Below are 22725 nucleotides of genomic sequence, written 5' to 3' on the forward strand. Positions count from 1 at the left end.
CGGGCTCCCGGAAACACTTGGGCAACGGTCCGATTTTCCGTGGCGGAAGGGCGCCCAAGCGCGACGGACCGAAAAAATCGTCGTAGGACTTTGCCTGACGCAGTTTCCACAACAGAACCCATATCGTCGGGTTAGGCCCATAGGCGACGAAAAATACCCCTTAGCGGACGATTTTGAGACGTTGTCTATCAGAACTTTTCTTGTAGTGTTTACCTTTGTCACTATCCCAATCTTCAGTATTGCTTTGAATTGCTTCAAGAAGATCCCACTTAGCTTAAACCTCTTTACCTGTGAAAGATCCCTCTAAACAAGCATCTAGATAGTCCTTGTACTGTCCTGGAAGCCTTGCATAAAAAATATTAATAACAATATTAATGGGGAGCTCATGAGTGGGCCATTTGAGCATTAGTGACTTCAATCTTTCCCACGCTTGGGAAATACTTTCTCCATCATGAGGATAAAAATTGTAAATATAATTCCTATCTAAATGCATCTCATGAGGAGGATAAATTTAAAGTAAAAGAGAGATTCAAGCTCCTTCCACTCCGAATGATGATGATCATCTAGTAGCTGATACCACTCCCTTGCTTTGTCCTTAAGTGATAATGGAAATAATTTCTTCATGGCACTTTCTCTTGATAAACCTACAACTTTAAACAACTCACAAAGTTCTATAAGTTTCGACAAGTGATCACTCGGATGGACTGTTCCATCCCCTGCATAACGTTCATCCATGATCTTTTCAACAATTTTCATAGGTATTTTAAAAGGAATACTTTCAGTAGGTTGATTTAAGATATCACAAACATCATTAGAATTATCACATATGGGAGATAAAAATATCATCAGAGCAAATTTTCTCCTCTAAAGCTGGGGGATTAAAAAGATCATAAAAAGTAGCTTCCCCAAGCTTAGACTTTTCCATAGTATTAGAAATAATGGTGTTCAAAGAATTCATATTAATAACATTGCTACCAGCATGCAAGTAAAGTTCTATAGGTTTTTTATTTTTCTCTTCAAACACCTCATGTCCTAACTCAAGATAAATACTATAAATCTCTCTAATTTTGTTGTTGTTTTCCATTAAGCCTAACTTGTGAAAAAAAACAAGAAACAAAAAAATGTAATTGCAAAATCTAAAGTAAATAACTTCGAGCACTCACCAGCAACTAAAAGACTTAGTAGCCAGAGGATGCGAGTACCTTTTACCTTACCTCTCCGACAACAACGCCAGAAAAGAGCTTGATGTCTACGCACGCTTCTATTATTGTAGACAGTGTCGGGCCTCCAAGTTCAGAGGTTTATAGAACAACAGCAAGTTTCCCTTAAGTGGATCACCCAAGGTTTATCGAACTCAGGGATGTAGAGGTCAAAGATATCTCTCTCAAGCAACCCTGCAATTACGATACAAGAAGTCTCTTGTGTCCCCAACACACCCAATACACTTGTCAGATGTATAGCTGTACTAGTTCGGTGAAGAGATAGTAAAATACAAGTAATATGGATGATTGTAAGTAGTAATTGCAATCTGAAATAAAAATGGCAGCAAGCAAACATGTAGCAGAACTGGTTGTAAACGGTGTTTCAATGCTTAGAAACAAGACCTAGGTATCATACTTTCACTAGTGGACACTCTCAACAATGATAGCATAATCTTGTCCCCCAAATCTTGTATGCGATGGCGGCGGAGCTACGAAAATTTCCGTGGATGGAGACCGATTGATTTAGGGTTTTTGCGTCGGGAGCTTTATATAGGCGAAAGGGCGAGGTCGGTGGAGGCCTGGTGGCCCCAGATCACCCCTAGGCGCGGCCCAGGGCCAGGCCGCGCCTAGGCATGGTCTGGCCACCCTGTGTCCCCCCTTTGTCTCTCCTCCGGACTTCGTCTTCGTTACGAAAAATAATATCTTCGGCTTTTGTTTCTTCCAATTCCGAGAATATTTCCTGTACAATTTTTCTGAAATAGAAAATAGTAGAAAACATGGAACTAGCACTGTGGCATCTTGTCAATAGGTTAGTGCCGGAAAACGTATAAAAGTGCAACGAAGTGTGAGCAAAACATATATGAATTGGTGTAATACAAGCATGGATCATCAAAAATTATAGATACGTTTGCGTCGTATCACTCCACATGCCTCAGTTATCTTTATACCCGAGTTTACTTTCCTTGTGATAGCCATCATGCTTGAAATACATTTATCTTGCTATCACTTCTGCTACATATATCTTGTGTCTATCTTGCTTATCTAAGTTGTTGTTGTTGCACTTAGTTGACCCTAGCATATTTATGTTTTGTGCTTTAAAATAAACGTTAGTTTAATTCCGCATTCTTACAAGCCAAATCCGTAATAGTTTTTAAAACGCCTATTCACCCCTCCGGGCGACATCTCGTCCTATCAATTACAAATATGGCCATAATCATGATAGGCAGCTCATATGACACTAAGAACTGTGAAAAGTCTGAGAGAAATAGATCAAGCTACTGCCACAAACCCGTAGTCCAGAGGTGGAGTACTCCCTATTGGTCATGGTGATAATAATGAAGACGTTGGAGAAGGTGGAGATCCCTCTGGCGGTGATCCCGGCGGAGTTTCCCCCTCCAATCTTCTCTGCAACAGCCTCCGTTTTCATGTTTCTGTGTTTGTGCGATGCTCTCCTCCCGAGAACTCTTCGGAGTCATATATATAGTCGTTTTAAGGGCAAAATACGTCGGTTCGCGAAAGAATCAGGGCAAACGGACGATTGACGACTGAAAGAGGGGGGAGGGTGGCGCGCCCGCCCTTCCTGGGCGCGCCACCTGGCCTCTTTCGGCCCCCGGGCCTCTCCAGGTGAGCTTCGAGGGCCCATGTTGCTTCTTCCGATGAAAAAGTGACGCTCCAAAAATCTCAGGCCAATTTTACTCCGTATAGGTATCTGAAAATGAAAAAATACACAAAACAGGATTTTCCTGTACTACAATGTTAGAACCCAAATAAAGGGGATCATTGGTAAATCCTCATAAATCAATGTAAACCATGGTATTATCATCATATAAGTTGCAAATATGCGGGAATTCAATATGATAAAGGACAAAGTTCATGTATGCATTTTACATACATCAACATTTCCAAGCTTAACCTATGCTCGTCTCGAGCATGAAGGTGATAAAACTAGCATGAACTTTGGAGTTTATAATATATAGCTTCTAAATAATCATGCAAAGTATCACAAGGTTCAGTCAATAAAAAATGACAGTAAGTAATATGAACTAATCAAGTGATAACTCTTTTATTCTACAAAGCATGCATAATAGTAAATAGCATTGTAAGAAATATGAATGATAAGTATTATGAATTATAAAGCATGCTTGGAAGAATCATATGAAATTATTGGAAGACTCTTTGTCCTCTCTTTTTAGAAATATTTCTTTTGACTCTTGAACACAAGAAAGTAAGCAGAGAATGTATATACTAAACCTCCAACAAAATAAAAAGTAAAGAGCATAAAACATAGTTTTGAGCTATGCAATTCATGTCAACAATAATAGTAAGGATGGGTACCAAGTATCTCATGTATAAAGATATCTATGTGTCATAAGTTTGACTTCTTATGAGTAAGTGTTGCCTCACTTTCTTGAATGCTAATGACTACACCTCTTGTTACTCAACTCCGGGTTACCAAGATTTTTCGACATACATGTTTTAACCAAGTATCGCAATGGGATACCTTCGTGCTACCTGTACAAAGGACCAAAGGAGATGTGCATCTCAAGTATATGTCGTCCATACCAGACAACAAGAACAACAGACATTGAGCATCCTCTCTAACTCTCTCTCACCTTTTTTTCTCATATTTTTTTTCTTTTCTCAGTTTTTTTCACAACTCTTTTTTACACAACTCTTTTTTCACACAACTCTTTTTTCACTCTTCCTATTGAGGATGCTCGTTGCTGAAATTTCCACCATAATTAAGCATGACTTCGGTTACCTGCCCACTGCTCTTCTCTAACAATGCATGTTTACTTGCTTAAATAACCTCTACTTATTTCACAAGAGATAACCACCAACAAAACAAAAAAAATGATGATCAATACAAGGTGCAATACCTAAAAAGTGCAATGTTAAAAGACTTCCCCAGTAAACATGGTTACGGTCTAGCTCATTACTCATGATTAGTCAAACCAACAACATGCATAATGGTATTTCCTACCAAACCTAATTCTATTTTCTATGCAATGAAAGCAAAATAAAAGACATAGCGATTGCATTGATAATATAATTATCCAAGTTTGGAGAAATATAAACTGTTGGCGACCATACTGTTGGTAGGTATCCACTATTTGTATGACCGACATTGGTTAAATAGAAGATTAGAATTGCACCCTTAAATGAAATCGTTTCTAAAGATCTGAGCAGGATAATTAATTGGTTTCGCGAACAGTGAGCACGTGAAGAAAAAATAGAAAAAATACGCATGCTTCCAGTCACAAGTTCACCCTCGAATATATGCGGATCTTGATAAATCTGTGTCACTTTTCGAACGGAGGAAGTATGTGCTAAGTCAGATCACAAGGGGCGCAACTGGTGCAATTTCAGGGTGACTAGCAGAAGTACCTGTGTGTTGCATCGGGAGAGAAAAACTGGAATACTTAAGATAATCATCCGATGAAACATTTCCGCTCTGTCATCTTCTACAGTTCTACTAAGGTGGTCATATTTTTTTCTAGTTCTGAAGTGGTCGATCCGGGGTGAATCGATGCTGAAGGATTATAACCAACTGAGAATTTTTTTAATCAAGATTTTTTTTTTGAACATACACTACAGAATAAGCATATGTGTAATAAGCATATGTGTTTGGATCTAAGTCCTTGTAATGGAAACTCACAGCCGGATAGATTTCCCTTTGTCCCGGCCATCCTAATTGTTTCCTTGCCATCTCGCGGTACTCCTCAAGAGTGATTTATCTAAGTGCACAATCTAGAAAACCCAATAGCAACATGGTTAATTTGATGGTGAAGACTTGGCTCCATCGTTGTGATCCCAACGGCACTCTGCTGTTTGTTGGCGGACCACCTGTAGGCTGCAGCGGCTCTCTGGCCATCGTGACCAGCACAGACGCACCGCTCAAACTCCTCCCAAAAAAATTTGAGGCTCCTGCTCATGAAATGCTAGAAACATGCACATGGACATTAAATGAATAATTTGGTAAAATACAAAATCATGGTAGCATAAGTTCTTGGCGTGCGCGTATCTCCTGAACAACAAATGCTAAGCTGGAAAATAACAGTGTCCATGAATTCTCACTTCGCACCTTTTCAACAAAGGTGTCATCACAAACGATCCCCTACCAATAGTATAATAGAGAGTATATGTTGTCCAGGAAAATCACTTGGATAATATCAGTTAGACGGATTACACTGTTATTGCATTGCAGACCAGGAAGTTTTGAATAGCCGAATTTGCATCTTCTCAACAATCAGACTGTACTGTGATCGATTCTTGCAAGTACAGGGTTAACATCACAAAACTGAAGACCATACCATAGCTTCTGGTTCCATCTACAGAAAAAGCTACAAAATCTGCAAGATGGTACCAAGGAGGGTTAACCAAGTAATCTGAAAGCTCCCTACAGATGCATAAATTAGAACCTCCTCTCCGGCGTGAACGAATTGCTCCATTCCTTGGAAGCAAGCACGGCCTTCCTCCTCCATGGCTACCAGCCTACTACGGGACTGCAGGAAAATCCAGATCGAAAAAAAAAATTAGATCCAGAATTATTCTGAATTTCCTCCTCCACGTTGTCGCCTCCCTTCCAGCCGGTCGCTCCCTCCTTCGATCCGTCGAACGGCTCCCCGACCTCGGCCTAGAATGGCGCGGCTAAGTTGTTGTGGTGCCGCTGCTGACTTTCCGTCCGCTGGACTCCTCCGCTTCCACTGAACTGTCGGCCGGCTAGCTCCGCTTGAGTGTTGCCTGCTGGTGCGGTGCTCAAGAACTTCGCCTCTAGCAGGTATGAAGGCACGGAGCTAGGATGGAGAAGGCTCCGCCCATGGAGGTCTCCAACAAACCGTTTCCTGTTCGGGATGTCACTCGGTCGGGGAGACGAGGAGAATCCAAGGAACCGGTACCATGACGGTGGCTTGCGGTGAACGTCTCAGGCTGGCCGCGGAGGACGACCCCGGCCAAATCCGGCGGTCGGCAGATGGCAACCAGATCGATCCGGCTGCGGCTTGTATTATGCTCGGGAGGAAGAAATAGCTGGGGAGAAAAACAAAGTGAACCGGTACGATGGCAGTGCGTATTATGCGACTTGGTGGAAGGGCAAAACGGTAAAAGAAAAAGCGTTGACGAAACTTTTTCGCAGAAACCTTAGGGTGTGTTCGGTTCCAGAATCTGGAGGAATGAGACGGAACCGTTCCGCAATTGGAGCCCGTTCTCGTGTTCGGTTCGGCAAAGGAACGGAACGAAGTGGTTCTCCGAAAGGGAATATTCCTCAAATATGCGGAACGGTCTAGTCCGGCCGAATTGGCCGCGAGGAACGACTCGCTAATGCCGAAACTAATCCCTCTCTCGCGCGCTCCCTCACGTAGCCTCTCTCCCCACTCTCCTGTGGTTCTTCTCCAAGGTCAACGCCGCTGCCGCCGTCCATCTCCTCCTCCTCCATGATCACCGCCGTCCATCTCATGCAGCCATGCGTGGCGGCGGAGATGGCCATGCGCGGCGGCGGCGACCTCGGCCAGGCGCGGCGGCGACCTCGAAGCAGGACGGTGTCGGCCGGAGTAGCGCGGTGGCCAGGACGGGGTCGGAGCAGCGCGGCGGCCAGGACGACGGCCATGTGAGGTGGCTCCTTTCCCGCACTCCTCCAAGGTCGACACCGAGCTCGCCGCCATGGCCACACTCCTCCAAGCGCGGCGGCCGGCGAGCAGAGGCGGCGGCTGGCCGGAGGCGAGCAGACGCAGCGGGCCAATTTGCCCTCTTCTTCTCCGATTTGATTACTAGATTAGTGCTAATTTGATTGCTAATTTTAAATTATTGCTAATTAAATTGCTAATCCTAAATTAGGGGACCGGTCCAATCCCGCCCATTTTAGTCCAACCAAACACCGAAATAGAATGGAATGGAACCGTTCCGTGACTTCGGAATGGAACCATTCCGTTTCGTCCCCTCCGGTTCTCAACCCGAACACATCCTAGATTTTTCAATCAACGAACATGCGCTACCCTCGTTTTCGAGGGAAGCTATCCCTCGTTTTGAACATCAGCTGGATTATATGGGCTCGACGCCTTCATGGCCCATGGTCTTTCTTCCCGGATTTTCCTCATCGTTTTGTCCTTTCCACCTGATCCGCCTCGATCTTAGATCGCACGAGTCACCATGAATATCGTCGTTTCTTCTCTCTCTTGTCGCCCGGCGCATAGCTAATCGGAGAATCCGGACTAAAAACTAAGGCCGATCTGGTAAAATTCCTCCTCCAATCTCCAATTGCCCTTATATAATTTTGCCACATGTTCGAGTCCGAAGAGACCTCTGCGTGGGTCTATCCCAGGCATCGACTAACCTAGCACCCGACCGGCACTTTTTTGTTTGCTTGCAAGGGCAGGGAGATGGTGATGGATTCCCTTACTCCGGCACCTGCTGCTGAGGCTTCCCTTGCTCCGGCACCTGCTGCCGAGGCATCTTCTTATCCACCACCTGCTGATGAGGAATGGATGAAAGAAGAACGAGAGAAAGGCCGCGCACTCAAACTATATTTGTAAGAGTTCTAATTCGTACCTCAAGCTTATACTTTTTTTTTTGAGAATTTCTCTGCATTCATTATCACCGAAAGATACAAATTTGTTGACCCTTACAAGCACAGAGAAACACAAACACAAAAGACCAAGAACACCTAGAACACCCTAAGACCACCATAACCCATGAAGATCTCCGGAGCCCTGTGTCATCATCCCATAAACTTGAGAGAAGACCCCTGCAGCAGAAAGAACTACAACCAAGCGCAAGCAGATCATCATCTTCGACCACGGTGTAATTGCCACCACGCTGATTCCTCCTTCCTTGATACCAGCGCCGAGAAGGCATGGACACCAATCCAACACGACTGCAGCAGCCATCGCCATCTTTGGCTTTGAGTACCGCGAAAAGTGTCCCTTCCGGAAGGAAGGGAACTCGAGTCAACCGAACGGTCCAGCACCGCGGCAAGCTTATACTTATATATTCATGCCGTCTGCTGGTCATATGGTATAATTTATTTCTATACCTGTAGTAATTATTACAGATGTAGATTTATTTGCATTCCTAACTCAGCATAAATTTGCAAAAAAGTTTCAAAATTTAGCACTTCTAGGGAATTTGCAGTCTGTTGGTGATCGCACTGCATCATACCCCCATGGCCCCATGCTCATGGCCCCTGTACCATGCCAACTGCCTGCATCTACATTAGGCCTTGTGAGGGATTCCATGCTATTCTTTCCGTGGATCACCCCCCTCCAACAAATTTAGAAATCTCTTTCCCTTTTTTTTGCAAGCATATGTAAATGTAATACATGTACATATATCTATGACTAAAGTATTTGAGTTCTGTCGATCTAAACATCTTTTTCTCTATAAAACATCTCATGAGAGTAAGAGATATCACTAATTATTTGAAGGACCATTGCAGGTCCCAGCTGGATCCCGATGAATGCTTACGATCTGTGCAGTCAACGCTAGTGGAGATGGCGAAACATTCTCAAATGTAAGGGATTTCTTCTTAATTTCACGTCCAGTTAAATGTTCAGTATTTCTTTCTTTGATTTCCCATCAGTTGGGCTTAGTTTTATGCAACAGATATCTATTGGAACCTATTCAATCTGTAATGTCAATGTTGACTAAGATGATAGTTATCCTCAATACGGGATTTCTTCTTAATTTCACATCCAATTAAATGTCTAATATTCTTTTCTTTTGAATGCCACAACGTTATTTTTATTTCTTGTTGGTTGGGTTACATCTGTGGAACATATATACTTGAGCAGAGAACTGTTAGGACAATAGCCACTCAGATTCTGACTTGTATATGCAATTGAAACCCCTTGTTTTCACCACTAGTGTCTACAAGGTTGGAAGATATGCCGAGGGATATTTTTTCCCAACATGGATGGCAGCGTGATTTGCGGATTGATCCTCCACCGCCTTAGGCTTCTTTTTTAAAACCTCCTTTATAGTGACCATATCGTGGACTTCAGTTTTTTATGCTTATAATATGTGGTTTGGAATGGCTGTGTCCATCCTAGTTATGCAGAGGCTGGGTGAAATGCTTTTTTTTATAAAAGTAATAAAGCGCCCATTATCGAAAAAAGTGTCCCTCGCTGGCCTAATGCAGGTGTCTCACGTGTGTGCAACCAGCTCATGCATATACGGATGCTCTCCGTAGGTACTTGCATGGCCTGCAGAACACATAATCCAGGCGTTGTCTCATAAATGACAGTTTGCCATTATGCTCAAAGTGGTGGAAAACATTGGATTGCATAGGTTTTGTGAACAGTTGTACAAGGCTTGCAATTTATTGCACACCTAGCGGTAACAGAAAACGAAAACGTTTCGAGTGCAATTATTATGTGTTTATTTCTCATTAGGTTATTTTTTTTTCGATAAAGGGAATATATTAATATCAAAAAGATACCAATTACACCCAGCCTCTGCAACAACGCACCACCCTAATGGCACTACGGATGCACACAGCCAAAAAAAGGAAAAGAAAACTAAGAAACAAAAGTCCCGCTACGGTATCTCGGGCCTAACAACAGCAATACATCCACCGCCAAGACAACACCTGAAATACGAGACTCTCCAAAAACGACGCCTCCAAGAAGGGAACGAGTGCTCTAACACCGTCGCCGCCTGATCAACGATCTTAGGTTTTCACCCTGAAGATAGTCCCCGCTGTCAAAACAATGCCTCCAACAAGGTCATTGCCAGGCACAACCAGTTAAGGCCAGACCTTGGGTTTTCACCCTGAAAGGTAGGACTCTGAATTTCACCTGTGTTGTCGTCCCCACTTTCATACCGCTGTTGTGAAGCCCGGAACACCAAGCAAGTCCCTCAACAACACGGAGACTTGAACCTCCCTTAGCTAGTCCTCCCCTCCGGCCTTCATGAATTTCTCTTCTTCCGACTTTCATCATGGATCCATAGTCACTTGATGTCAACACAGAAAAAGAGCTTCGCGCCGCTCCTCCAGAACCAATCGGTCGGAATAAAAGCATGGGTGCGCACGACCGAATACCACCGATCCAGCAAACTCCAGGCAAAAAGCACTGTTACATTCGCCGGCGGAGCCTTCCGGAACTCAACACTCCGGCTAGATCACGAGTCCAGGCCTCCGGTAAGTCTTCCTCTTCACGCAAGAGAGATCCTAGGACCACCGCCTTTATCCAGGTCGGACCCCCACATCGGCGACCATCCCGAGCTGGCCACTCCAACCCTCCACCGGCGACTCCGTCCCCGGCTTCCATGCATCTCCATCTCGCCGCCGGAACGCGGTGATAGATCGATAGATCCACCACCACCAACCGCAAGCCGACCCTCTCCGGCGAAGAAGGGGGCCACCTCCACCGTCGTACCCAAGGCTGCTGCCCCGGGCGACCCCGTGTCGCGGGTGAAGCCCGAGATCGCCTCCACTCACCGGCGAGAGGCGGGGGGAATTGGCGCAGGCCATGGGCCTGGCCGCCGCCCACCACCAGCCCCTGCCGGAGTGCTGCGGAGAGCCGACGGGAGGAGGGAGCGCAGGCAGGCCGCCGCCGCCCATCCCAACCGCGCTGGCAGACCCACCAGGGGAGAGCCGGTGGGAAAAGGGGGCGCAGCGCAGGCCGCCGCCGCCCATCCCATCCGCGCGTCCGCCATGCTCGAGGAGGGGAGATCCGGCCGCCGTCCACCATGCGTCGACGAGGAAGGGCCCCCGCCACCGCCACGCCCCGTGGGTCTTTGCCCCGGCGGCGCTACCGGCGGCGGCGGCGGTTAGGGCTGGGAGGCTGGGGTGCGGGAGGGTTAGGGAGGCTCGTCGATACCCTTCTAAGCTCTCCCCTATAGGAAAAATTAGAACATGGGAAGAAGTTTGATCCATGGGAGACTTCATAACATGGATAACTACATACATCAAATTAGCTAAATATTGGCAATTAAATTTGTTAAATAGGAACCAAGCCCCCAAAACTACATGATAAAAGCTAAAATATTGTCAATCACTGGATTAAACTATGGAATAGCCTGCACTTATAAAGAATTGTGTATCTTGTACAAATTGATGAAGCTTCTCATTGTGTGTTGATATATATGAAATAACCTCCATCAGTTGACTGACTTTTTTATTTCACATGCCAGTGTTCAAACTTTAGGTATGCATTACCGACCACTGATATGCATAATGCAAGTGTTTTCTTAATTATACTCTGTTGTGATGCAGGGATACCAAGTCTGCTAAACAAGCTGTGGAGAAAAGATGGATGGATACTGTTACAGAAAATTTGATACCAACGACTACTGACCCAGATATCTTGAAAGCACGCTATCTCTTTGAAAGACTTGTGGAGAAGAGAGAAACAATTGAGAATGGAATGAAATGGATGCGAAAAGAGGTTCTTCAAGCTTTCGAATCCTATAGATCATTAGCTGCTTATAATAAAGTATGTCTAATGTTCACTCTAAAATTTCATTCGACATTTTTTTTTTCATATGGATGTTTACTTTTTAGTAAATCATAAGCTTCTCATGACCCTACAAGTAAAAAAAACTTTCCATAACCCGCTACGTTTGAATCTGAGAATTCTCCTAATAAATGTTTAATGTTTCAGAATTTTGCGTATGATTTTGTGAGGCTTGACTTCCAGTGTCTCATATATGGCACCTTATCAAATCATACCATCACTACAATTTTACTATGAGGACAAGACTGTATCGGTCAAAGCCATGGACCTACCAGCAGTTCTTTGCTGAAGTCAAGCCCACAGAGAATGGAACAGAATACTTTTGCTGCTCACTGCAGGCTAGTGAAGATGGTAGCTATTTTTTTCCATTGCCACTATCTCTGATTTCTTGATGTTCTCTCTTAAATTTATATGTCATTAAATACATTTAAATTATTCTTAAAGGTCATTGCTTTGGATGCCGGAAGGTTGGTATTTCTCTGAGATACCCCGAGAGTGGCGGCTACGAGAAGGGTCATCCAGGCTCTGGATTTCCATTTGACACTGATAGTGAGGGTAATGATTGACGACTAGGTATGTAGTAATATTTTGCTATCTAAGTTCATCACTGTGACCTTAACTTTTTTGTTTACTTGTTATACAAAATATATATTTGAAATGTAAGTGCATGGAACCTTTGATGACCAATCTAAATATCGTTTTGTGCAAATTACTCCTTTGTACACGATGAGATAAAAAAAAATTGAGCTGAAAACTGTAGGGGAGGCCCCGACAGTAAAATTTTATTAAAAGAGAGAAAATATGTACAAGAGGAGAAGAAAGGAGGGAATGTACAAAAGGGCCTAGCCCTGGGCATAACCCAAAGAGAACTACAAAGCGTCTAGCCAAGCTAAGAGAGGGGTTTTTTGGTCATCCTTCATTCTGTAAGAGAGAAGGAAGAGGTCCCTCTTAAAAGAAAAGGACCAAGCTCTAATAGAAGGTGTTACATTGTCAAAAGTAAAAGCATTCCGTTGCTTCCATAAATTCCAGGTGGCAGTGGCAAACACTTCAAAGAAGAAAGGCTTCCTAAAAATTCCTCGTACAGTAGCAATCATCTCAGAGAGTTCCATGTTGTCTTCAAGAGTGATGCCAATGGATTGCCAACAGCATTTTCTGAAGTTTCAACTCCAGAAGAGATGGTCCCTGGTTTCTAACAACCCATCATCGCAGAGACGACATATTCCGTTGTCATTGAGTGAAAAACTTTTCCTTATAAGCATATCCTTGGTGTTTAGGCGGTCGTCAGCGAGAAGCCAGAAGAAAGATTTAATCTTGGGGTTGCACTTTGATTTCCAGATCCATGAAGAAAAGGTTGGGGCCTGAATGTGTTTGAAGGTTAGCTTGTAAACCTTGTTGGCGGATAAATGAGTGCCCCAACTATAAAACCATAGGTCTTTTCCATCAGCGTTCCGAGTGGATATGGTCTTGTGTATAAGGTGATTGAACTCATGAAACTCCTCGAAGGCTTGGGCGGACAACGGGAGATGGAAAGCATCAATAGGGTCGTCCAATTCAACAATATTCTTCACAGAAGCTAGCTTATTAATAGCGAAGGAGTGTAGCCTAGGGAACCTTGCCATGAGGACATCTGAAGCCCAATTGTCGCTCCAAAAGAGTGCAGGTGTCACCAGTAGCAATCGCGCATGAGGCAATCTTCTTGAACTTTGAACAAAGCTTGACAATGTCCCTCCACCAAAAAGAGCTTGAAATGTTAGAGGCTTGTGGAGTGGAATTATTATAGCTCTTCCAAATTAGATGGACCTAGGGAATGTTCTCCTTATTGAAAAATTTGTGTAAAAATTTGATAAGAGCCTCATTGTGGGATGCAAGGTTACTGATACACAGACCACCTTTAGGTGAACCACTCATATTTTAGGCCAACCACTCATATTTTATATGCTAGCGATCCCAGAATGAATGAGGCAAGACAATGACGTTGGTATTATGTAATATTGCAGTGGATTTCCTTATGTGGGTGCTTCATCGAGCTCGCTTCTCCACTGGAATCACGTCGGCGCAACATGATGGATGAGTTTTAGGTCTCGACTTTGATGCTATATATGATTCGTGAATATATGCTGTGTTTTTGTGTAACATGTCGTAAGATTTTTTGGTCTTTCTAGTTATTGCCAACTTTATACATCAAACAAATGGGTGCTTGTGATTTTCTACCTATGTAAGGTCCAGTTCTCCTGAACCCTCCTTAACTTTCATTGTCATACCTCTTGAATTCTACATTTACTGTTCCTTGACACACTGAATTCTAGGATTCCTGCTATATCTTTTTCACAGAAACAGAGGTCGATATTGTCATTGTGGGCAGTTTATGAAGGTAGGTAAATAATTCTTTGCGGCCTCGACAGGTTTGATCTGCAACGATACTACAGCACGATATGCTTGCAGTGTCTTGCCATTTGTAGCCACTGGTAGTCCATCATCAGACAGTAAGATGCAAACTGAAAGGACCCAGATCACAATTGAACTTGCGTTTAAAAAAAAGTGCCTGTCTTCAGCACGAAGAACATATAAACCCGCTTTGCACTGATGGTCGTACATGGCTTGGGCATGCCCAACGCAATGCTTGAACCTACTTCCCTGCAGACCATGTAGGCTCGGTTTTTGGTTCGGAGCAAAAGTGGTCTCTTCTACAAGCTACATCTGCTTCATCAGAAAGAGCATGGTCATGGTAGAAAAGTTGGAGAGAGAGAGACTGAGCCATGATAGGCTTGCTTGCTTTTGCTTTTCTAGGGACGTAGCTAGGTGGATGCTTCCATTGGAGAAATACAATCAATGTACCTGCTTCAACCTACTTTTTACCGTGAGGAAGCAAGTTGTGGTCGCTTCCATTGCTCATGCCCTGATGCCCCGCTGGTGAGGCCTTGACCCCTCCGACATGTTTTCGCAGTGCAGAGGTGGAGAAGAGTGCTAGAGAGCAGCTATGGCCCTCGGTTTTGGTAGTTTTTTTTAGATGGTGTTTTGGGTAGGGGTGGAATCGAGCCGAGCCGGCTCGAGGCTCGGCTCGGTGAGGTTTGATGGAATTCGAGCCGAACCCGGGCTTGGCTTGCTGCAAATAAAAGACTGAAAAGTGAGCTCGAGGCTCGGCTCGGCTCGAAGGGCTCACGAGCTGGCCACCAAAAGTACCCCACCGTGAAAATTGGAAAAATTCCCCTGCTTATAGCACGATTCCTTTCTTTCTCTGCATCCTCATTCTCGCACGCTCGCTCGAGTTGGAGAAGAACGACGCCGGCGCCACCACCCTCGCCGGCCTCCACCACCTACGCTGGAGGTCGCCGCCCCTTCTCCTCTCCGGTCTCCAATGGATCCCCCGGTCCCGACTGCCTCTCCCTCTCCTCGCCTAGGAGGCTAGGACGCGCGCCTAGGGTTAGATGCGGCGGCGGGTGCCGCCCCGTCGGCCGACTCGGCCCCCTCTGCCTCCCGGCCCTCCGACCGCCTGCCCTCCGCCTGTCAGCCCGCCGCCCGCCCTGCCGTCCCTCCACCACCAGTCCACCACCATGGACGGTAAGGTAAGCTCTGGTCTGTAAACTGTAATGCAGTACTGTTATTTATTTCCTTTTTTTGTTACTTTCTTCCAGTCCCGTTCCCCTCTGCCCGTTTGCATGTGTTTGTCTGCATATTCTTGATATAGTCCATGATTTTCTTCAAGAGGATGACGCTGTGCGGGCAAGAGGAAGAAGAACAGTAGAGAATTTCCCTCAATGAGATCAATGGGTTTTCTATGCTACGGTACGACAAGCTGCTGGAATAGTTATTTGTGATAAACTTGTATCTGAGGCGGCCATGTACTACAGATGGTTGGCGCCTAAATTAATGTATATATCCATATATGGTATGACTGAAATGATATTGCCAGTCTCTATTTTGCAGTTTCCTTGTTCTATGCACACGAAATTTAGCTGGTAAACAATAGATGAACATGGATGACATTAGTTTGATTACAAGTGTAAATTATTAGATATATAATAAGGATAATTCCAAATTGTTATTTGCATCGAGCCTTCGAGCCGGCTTGCAAGCTTCATCGAGCGGACTTGTCGAGCCTCGAGCCTTGATCAGAAGGTTTAGGCTTGGCTTGTGTGCCCTTCGAGCCGAGCCCGAGCTGAGCCTTGTTGAGCCCGAGCCGAGCCTCGAGCCTCGAGCTTTGTGTCCACCCTAGTTTTGGGAGTTTTGTTTTCGCTTCAGCTTTGTTGCGCACAGAACTTGTAACAGGCAGTTTCCGAACTGGCTTCCACTCAGATTATTTGTGTGATGTCACATGACGTGTACATAATTACAATATTGGAAAAATAAAAAATATTATAATCCCATTGCACATATTTTAGAGGTAGATATATTAAGGCTAGCTATAGTGCTAGTATCATAGCTAGTATCATACACATTGATCCCACAAAAATGCTGATGTGGCAGCTAATTAAGGAGAAGAGAGGATATTAGAGTAACATAGGTGGATACTGTATCATAGCGCATGTCACGAGAAAAATTAATACCAAACAAATCTTGTGCACACATTTGCATTGAGATTGTAAAAAGTAATAAATATAGCATAACTATGATACTACTTCATGATACTAACCACTATAGAGATAGTATCATACACAAGTATCATATGCATAATACTACAACATGATATTGACCACTATGGCCAGCCTAAGGAGTGGGATCGGAAACATTAATAATTGGATTAAGGAGCATGTAGTATTTCTTATATTTCAGTCCTTACATTAGTCAATTGCTGAGATCATGATTTTCCCTACACACCCCATTAACGTAAAAGTTGACTGCACACGAAACTCATGTTTTTTGTGACATTGACAAGAGCAGCAGCATATGTAGCTTTGATTGGATCCCTGGGCTGCATGTTTTTTGGAATCAAATATGAGATTCCAAATTGTTCTAGTCAACAATAAATGGTAATTGCCTAGGGCATAGAGTTGATCAATCTTAGCAATCAGAATAAGCTCACCATCTTCCGTTAGGTGGCATAGGTGGTGACGTGGTGTCATCGTTCAACAAGTTCTTCGATTTCTATCTAGTTCAGAGTCTGTGTGTGATGCATGTGATGAAGCTAAAAACCATCAACTTCCTTATCGCCGTTGTACTAGTGAATCTAGTGTTCGTTTAGATCTCACTTATATTTAGATGTGTTGGTTCTAGCCACAGTTAAATTATAAATACCATGTCACTTTCATTGAGGAGTTTAGCACATTCACGTGTGGATCTACCTCCTTAAAAACAAATCTGGTGAGTTTGAGAATTTTTAACAACTTAAAAAACCTGCTGAAAAGATTGTTACATTGCTAATATACTAGTGGTGAATACCAAATGTCAAGTTTGTTCTGATGTGTTGGCACCATGTTTTGGTCACTCCTCCCATTTCCTTTTGGACTATGCCAGAGCCGCTGTATCTCGTTGGTTCTTTTTTTTTTTTTGAACAGGAGAAGGGTCCAGAGGACCCCCGAAGTTTCATTCATAGCGGTGGTATACAATTACACATAGGACCTCGCAGAAAAAAACTGAAATACAACATAATCGTATGTTTTACAAAGAGGACCTCGCAGAAAATCTGGAAACGCGATCCAGTCCTCCTCCACCGTCTCCATCGCCAAGCTTCGATGCTTCGGCCGCCAATCCTACCACCGGAGACGAACCACTTGGGGTAGGGCTGACGCTGGTTGCCGAGCTGAAGTAGTAGATCCTCCCGCATGGAGGTTGAAGAACCATCGGGGCCAAAGCCACCAAGACGCGGAGTGACCCCTTCGGTCAAGGATAGCGGCTGCGCACCTCGCCGTCGCTTGAGAACCTCCGCCGGCGAAACTTCGAAGATTTCTCCGATGCCACTAGATCTCATCATCTTCCTCGCCTGCTCGTCACCGAGGCGACCAGATCTGAGGGAGATTACCAGCTCTAGCCACATCATAGGCTTATTTAGCAGGGGAACGGAAGGAGCACCACCCGCCATCACCGGCTCCAACCTCCAGAGCACGATGGCCAACAACGCCCACCTCACCCACCAGCGATGGCTGCCCGAGCGCCACCACGATGAACCTCCCCTCGGCATGACGCCATACGGCACAGAGGCACCATACTTACCTAATCTAAACCTACTAGAAGTACTGCTATGTACAGGGGGCTGGCCTCTCCCCTCCCATTGTCTCCGGGCGGCAGAGCCGCCGGCGGCGAGAGAGGGGAGAGCCGGCGGAGGTGAGAAGACTCTCAAGGTACTGTTCAGAGGTGAGAGCGGAGAAGGTGGAAAGTGCATCCTTATGGGTGTGGACATCGATCCATCTCATGCACGATTCCGTCGTGCATGAGATGGATCGATGTCCACATGCCCATGATTCATGGCACCTACACCATGCGCCCCGCAGTGGCGTAGCCACATTGTGACCTGTGTGCTCAATTGACCACACAACTTTCTTGCAAATTCTCTGCATGTTAGTGTAAATTATGTAAAAATATATTAAAAATAAGTGAAAATATATGTATTTGACATCACAGATTTTAAATGACAACACAAACTTCAAGGTCTAGCTCCATCACTCACCATGTGAACTGCCTGCAGCTAAATTAGGTCTTGTGAGGGATTTCGTGCTGTTCTTTTCGTGGTTCATCTCCCTCAAGCGGAGTTAACAATCATTCTCTAAATTTTTGCAAACATGTGTTCCATGTGTTTATTTTGATTGGGCCATCCCACCACTATTCTACAACGATACTGCTGACCACCACCGTGACTAATCTGATTGCGTTACTGGCTCAGTCTCTTCCTCAGCTGACCCTCTTCGCCTCCCTCTACCCCCTCCGCTCCCATATTGTCCACAACCTGAAGTCTCCGGCGAGCAGCAACCATCGACCTCTCCCCTACCTCCGACCTCCATCTCCACCTCCTTTCCAAGCTAGCTCCACGAAAGCATCAACACTGGACATCTGGACACCGATCCAGCTACACAGCGCAACGAGAGCAGTAGCCGAGGTTTCTTCTCCACATTGTTGTCCTCCTCCTCCATCAGCCCTCCTTCAATACCCCTTCTGCAGATGTTGTCACTTTGTTCATCTTTGTGTTGTACACTTCTACTGTTGTTGAACTATTCTTGGTTTGGGTGACTAATTACAGCAGTAAACCTCATACCTGTTGTGCCATGAACCAAACAAAATTCCAACGCTGTAATCTCTGAACCGAACACAAGTGGCATCATTTGTGATACATCTCTGTGGCGCCACCCACCACCCACGCTGCCTTCGTGGCCGCAGTGTCATTCGCGCCATGTGTAGGAAGCTTTACTGCACGCTTTATACATTGCTCCAACACTGCAAATATGGATCCCCAAGGGGCTGGTTTAGAGCGCACTCTAAAACTTTTTAGAGGTTGAAGATATTATTGAAACTTTGCTAGCTAGAGTGGGTATGCTTCAGCCTCTAAAAGGGCTGCATATTTAGCATTCATGGTGTATAGTTGCTCTTAGTAAAGATCAACGTTGATGGATCATCTTCTAAGTCATGAGATCACAAGGGTTGCAAGTTTGCAACTACTGCAGTTTGCCATGGTGCTTTTCAAATTTTTAATAATAAACAAACGTCCTACCCTCGTTTTTGATGGCAGGTCAGGGTCAGGTAACTGGATTATATGGGCTTGATTCCTTGACGGCCCATGAAGGTTTTCCGGCTTTCAACTCTCAAGTGCCCCGATCGCACGAGCCAACAGGATTGTCTTCGTTTCCGTTTCCTCTCCCAACTTTTCGCCCGCCGCTTAGCGAATCATAGGATCCGGGCTAAAAACTAAGGCCGACCAGGTGAAATTCCTCCTCCCATCTCCAATTGCCTTTTATATTTGCCGTATGTTTGAGCCGGACTATCGACCTCTACGTGTCTGTATCTCAACGCGTGCATCGACTAACCTAGCACCGGCACTTGATTGTTTGCTTTCAAGGGCAGGGAGATAGTCATGGATTCCATTACCCCGGCACCTGTTGCCGAGGCTTCCATTGCTCCGGCACCTGCTGCTGAGGCTTCCCTTGATCCGCCACCTGCCGCTGAGGCTTCCCTTGCTCCGGCACCTGCTGATGAGGAGGACTGGAGAAAAGAAGAACGGGAGAAAGGTCTCGCAGTCAGGCTATATCTGTAAGAGGACTTGCCCTTCACATTAGTTTCTACTTTGTACCACAAATTTATATCTATATTGATGCCGTCTTCTGTTCATATGGTACAACTTGTTTTTGTAGATTTATTCTTCTGTACTTGCAGTTATATATTGCTAAATTACAGATTTAGATTTATTGGCATGCCTAAGTTGGCATATATTTGCAAAAAAATACCACAGATTTAGGCTTGTTTGCAGTAGTATTGCTGAAGTACAGATGTAGATTTATTGGCATGCCTAAGTCGGCATATATTTACAAGAAGTGCCACAAAAATAATATTTATATCCATGCCGTCTGCTGGTCATATGGTACTTGTTTTCATAGTTGTAGTCTTCTGTACAGCTTGTTTGTAGTACAATTACTAAATTACAGATGTAGATATATTGGCATGTCTAAGTCATCATATATTTGCAAAAAAGTTTCAAAATCTAGCATTTATAGGGATTTTGAGGACTTTAGTGATCGCGGTATGGCCCCTGCACCAGGCCAACTGCCTGTAGCTACATTACGGATTCCGTGTTAGCATTTCTAGGGATTTTTTTTCTAATCTCTTGAAAGTATGTGATACATCGAAGTTGGCATCATTTGTGATATTTCTATGACTTAGTAAGTAGGAGTTCAGTCGATGTAAACATTTTTTTGTCTATAAACATTTCATGAGAGTAGCAGATAATACTAATTCTTCGAAGGGCCAGTGCAGGTCTCAGCTGGATCCTGAGGAATGGTTCCGATCCGTGCAGTCAACACTAGCGAAGATGTATGCTCTAAAGTAAGGGATTTCTTCTTAATTTCACATGCAGTAAATGTCTAATACTATTTCTTTTCTTTAATGCCACACTGTTATTTTGAATTCCCATTAGTTAGAGTTAGTTTTTATGCAACAGATATCTACTAGAACCTATTAAATCCGTGAAATCAACATTGACTAAGACGTTATTCTCGGGATTTCTTCCTAATTTCGCATCCAGTTAAATGTCTAAAATTCTTTTCGTTTGAAAGCCACACGATTATTTTATTCCCTATTGGTTGGATAAGATTTGTGGAACATATATCTACTAGACCATAGGACTATTAGGAAAATAGCCACTGAAATTCGCCCCTTTTTTCACCAATAGTGTCCCTCACTGGCCTAATGCAGGTGTCTCACATGTGTGCAACCAGCTCATGCATACAGGGATGCTTGTTGTCTAAGAAACTACAGTTTTTCATTATGCTCAAAGTGGTGGAAATCATTGGATTGCATATGTTTTGTGTACAATTGGACAAGGCTTGCAATCTATTGCACACCTTGTGATAACAGAAAACGAAAATGTTTCCAGTGCAATTATGTTGTTTTTATTTTTCATCCGGTCATTTCTACATGATTATCAGTTTTATCATGTTAGACTATATATATATTTTACATGTTCAATAGCATACTCTAATGCCAAGCTACTAAGCAACATTAAATTCTACTTCTTGCAATATTTAGAGGTAGCATGCACCATGAAGTATATATTTATTTTAGAGTGTTTTTTGCACTTCAGTAGATTTGAAATAAACCTCGTAAATGTACTATGAGGTTGGCATCACTGGTAGTGCAGCAAAAATGGCCTAACCAAGACAAAGAATAATGATTGCATTTGGCAAACAAGGGGCGTTTTGAACGTGGTTTCAGTGATAGTCTAGCACCAAAGGCCCAATGTTTACCATGATGCCTCGAAGATTAAGGAGCCATTATTTGTCTTAGAGATTAGACATAAAGCCTGAATGTATTTTTCTCTGATCAAGCCATGTAGGAGAAACCCACGTGCATCAGAAGAAGTTTCATCCATAGGGGACTTTAGAACATGAATAGCTACATACATCGAATTAGCTAAATGTTGGTAATTAAATTTGTTAAATACAACAAAGTCCCAAAAATTACATGATAAAAGCTAAAACAGTGTCAATCACTGGCTAAAACAGTGTTATAGCCTGCACATAAGGAGAATTATCTCTGGTACAAATAGATGAACTTCTCACTGTGTATTGATCTGTATGAAATAACCTCCATCAGTTGATTGACTTTTTAATGGTCAAATTTAGGTATGTATTACTGACCACTGATATGTACAAAGCAAGTGTTTTCTACTAATTATACTATGTGGTGATGCAGGGATACCAAGTCTGCTGAACAACCAGTGAAGAAAAGCTGGATTGCTACTGTTATAGAAGAACTGAGACCAACAACTACTGATCCGGATATCCTGAAAGCACGCTATCGCATTGAAAGACTTCAGGAGGAGAGAGAAACAATCGAGAATGGAATGAAATGGATGCGAAAGGAGGCTCTTCAAGCATTCAAATCCTATATATCATCAGCTGGTTATAATAAAGTATGTCCAATGCTGTTCACTCTAAAATTCCATTGAGCAACTTTTTTCATATAGCTTTTACATTTTAGTAAACCAACTTTTCATAACCATACATTTGATGATTTGAATTTGAGAATTCTCCTAATAAAATGATTGATGTTTCAGAATTTTGAGTATGATTTTGTGAGGCTTGACTTCCAGTGTCTCATATATGGCACCTTCTCAAAATCATACCATCACTACAATTTTACTATGAGGACAAGACTGTCTCGGTCAAAGCCTTGGACCTTCCAGCAATTCTTCGCTGAAGTCAAACCTGCAGAGAATGAAACAAAGTACTTTTGCTGCCCACTGCAGTCTAGTGAAGATGGTACTTATTTTATTCCACTGCCACTCTCTGATTTCTTAATGGCATCTCTTAAATTTATATGTCATTATTAAATAGTTTTGAATTGTTCTTAAAGGTCATTGCTTTGGATGCCGGAAGGTTGGCATTGCTCTGAGACATCCCAACAGTGGCGGCTATGATAAGGGTCAGCGAGGC

At 43.8% G+C, this 22725-nt stretch overlaps 1 protein-coding gene across 1 annotated transcript; it reads left to right on the forward strand.

Annotated features, from left to right (window-relative positions):
• Positions 1-7295: 7295 nt before the first annotated feature.
• LOC124656121 lies at positions 7296-11710 on the forward strand. The gene is made up of 4 exons (XM_047194924.1): positions 7296-7429; positions 7573-7725; positions 8632-8706; positions 11413-11710. Exons 2-4 carry the CDS (start codon positions 7577-7579, stop codon positions 11708-11710), a joined length of 522 nt encoding a protein of 173 aa, XP_047050880.1. The 5' UTR covers positions 7296-7429; positions 7573-7576.
• Positions 11711-22725: the final 11015 nt, after the last annotated feature.

This window comes from Lolium rigidum, chromosome 5 (genome assembly GCF_022539505.1).
Source record: "Lolium rigidum isolate FL_2022 chromosome 5, APGP_CSIRO_Lrig_0.1, whole genome shotgun sequence".
NCBI classification, from domain to species: Eukaryota; Viridiplantae; Streptophyta; class Magnoliopsida; order Poales; family Poaceae; genus Lolium; species Lolium rigidum.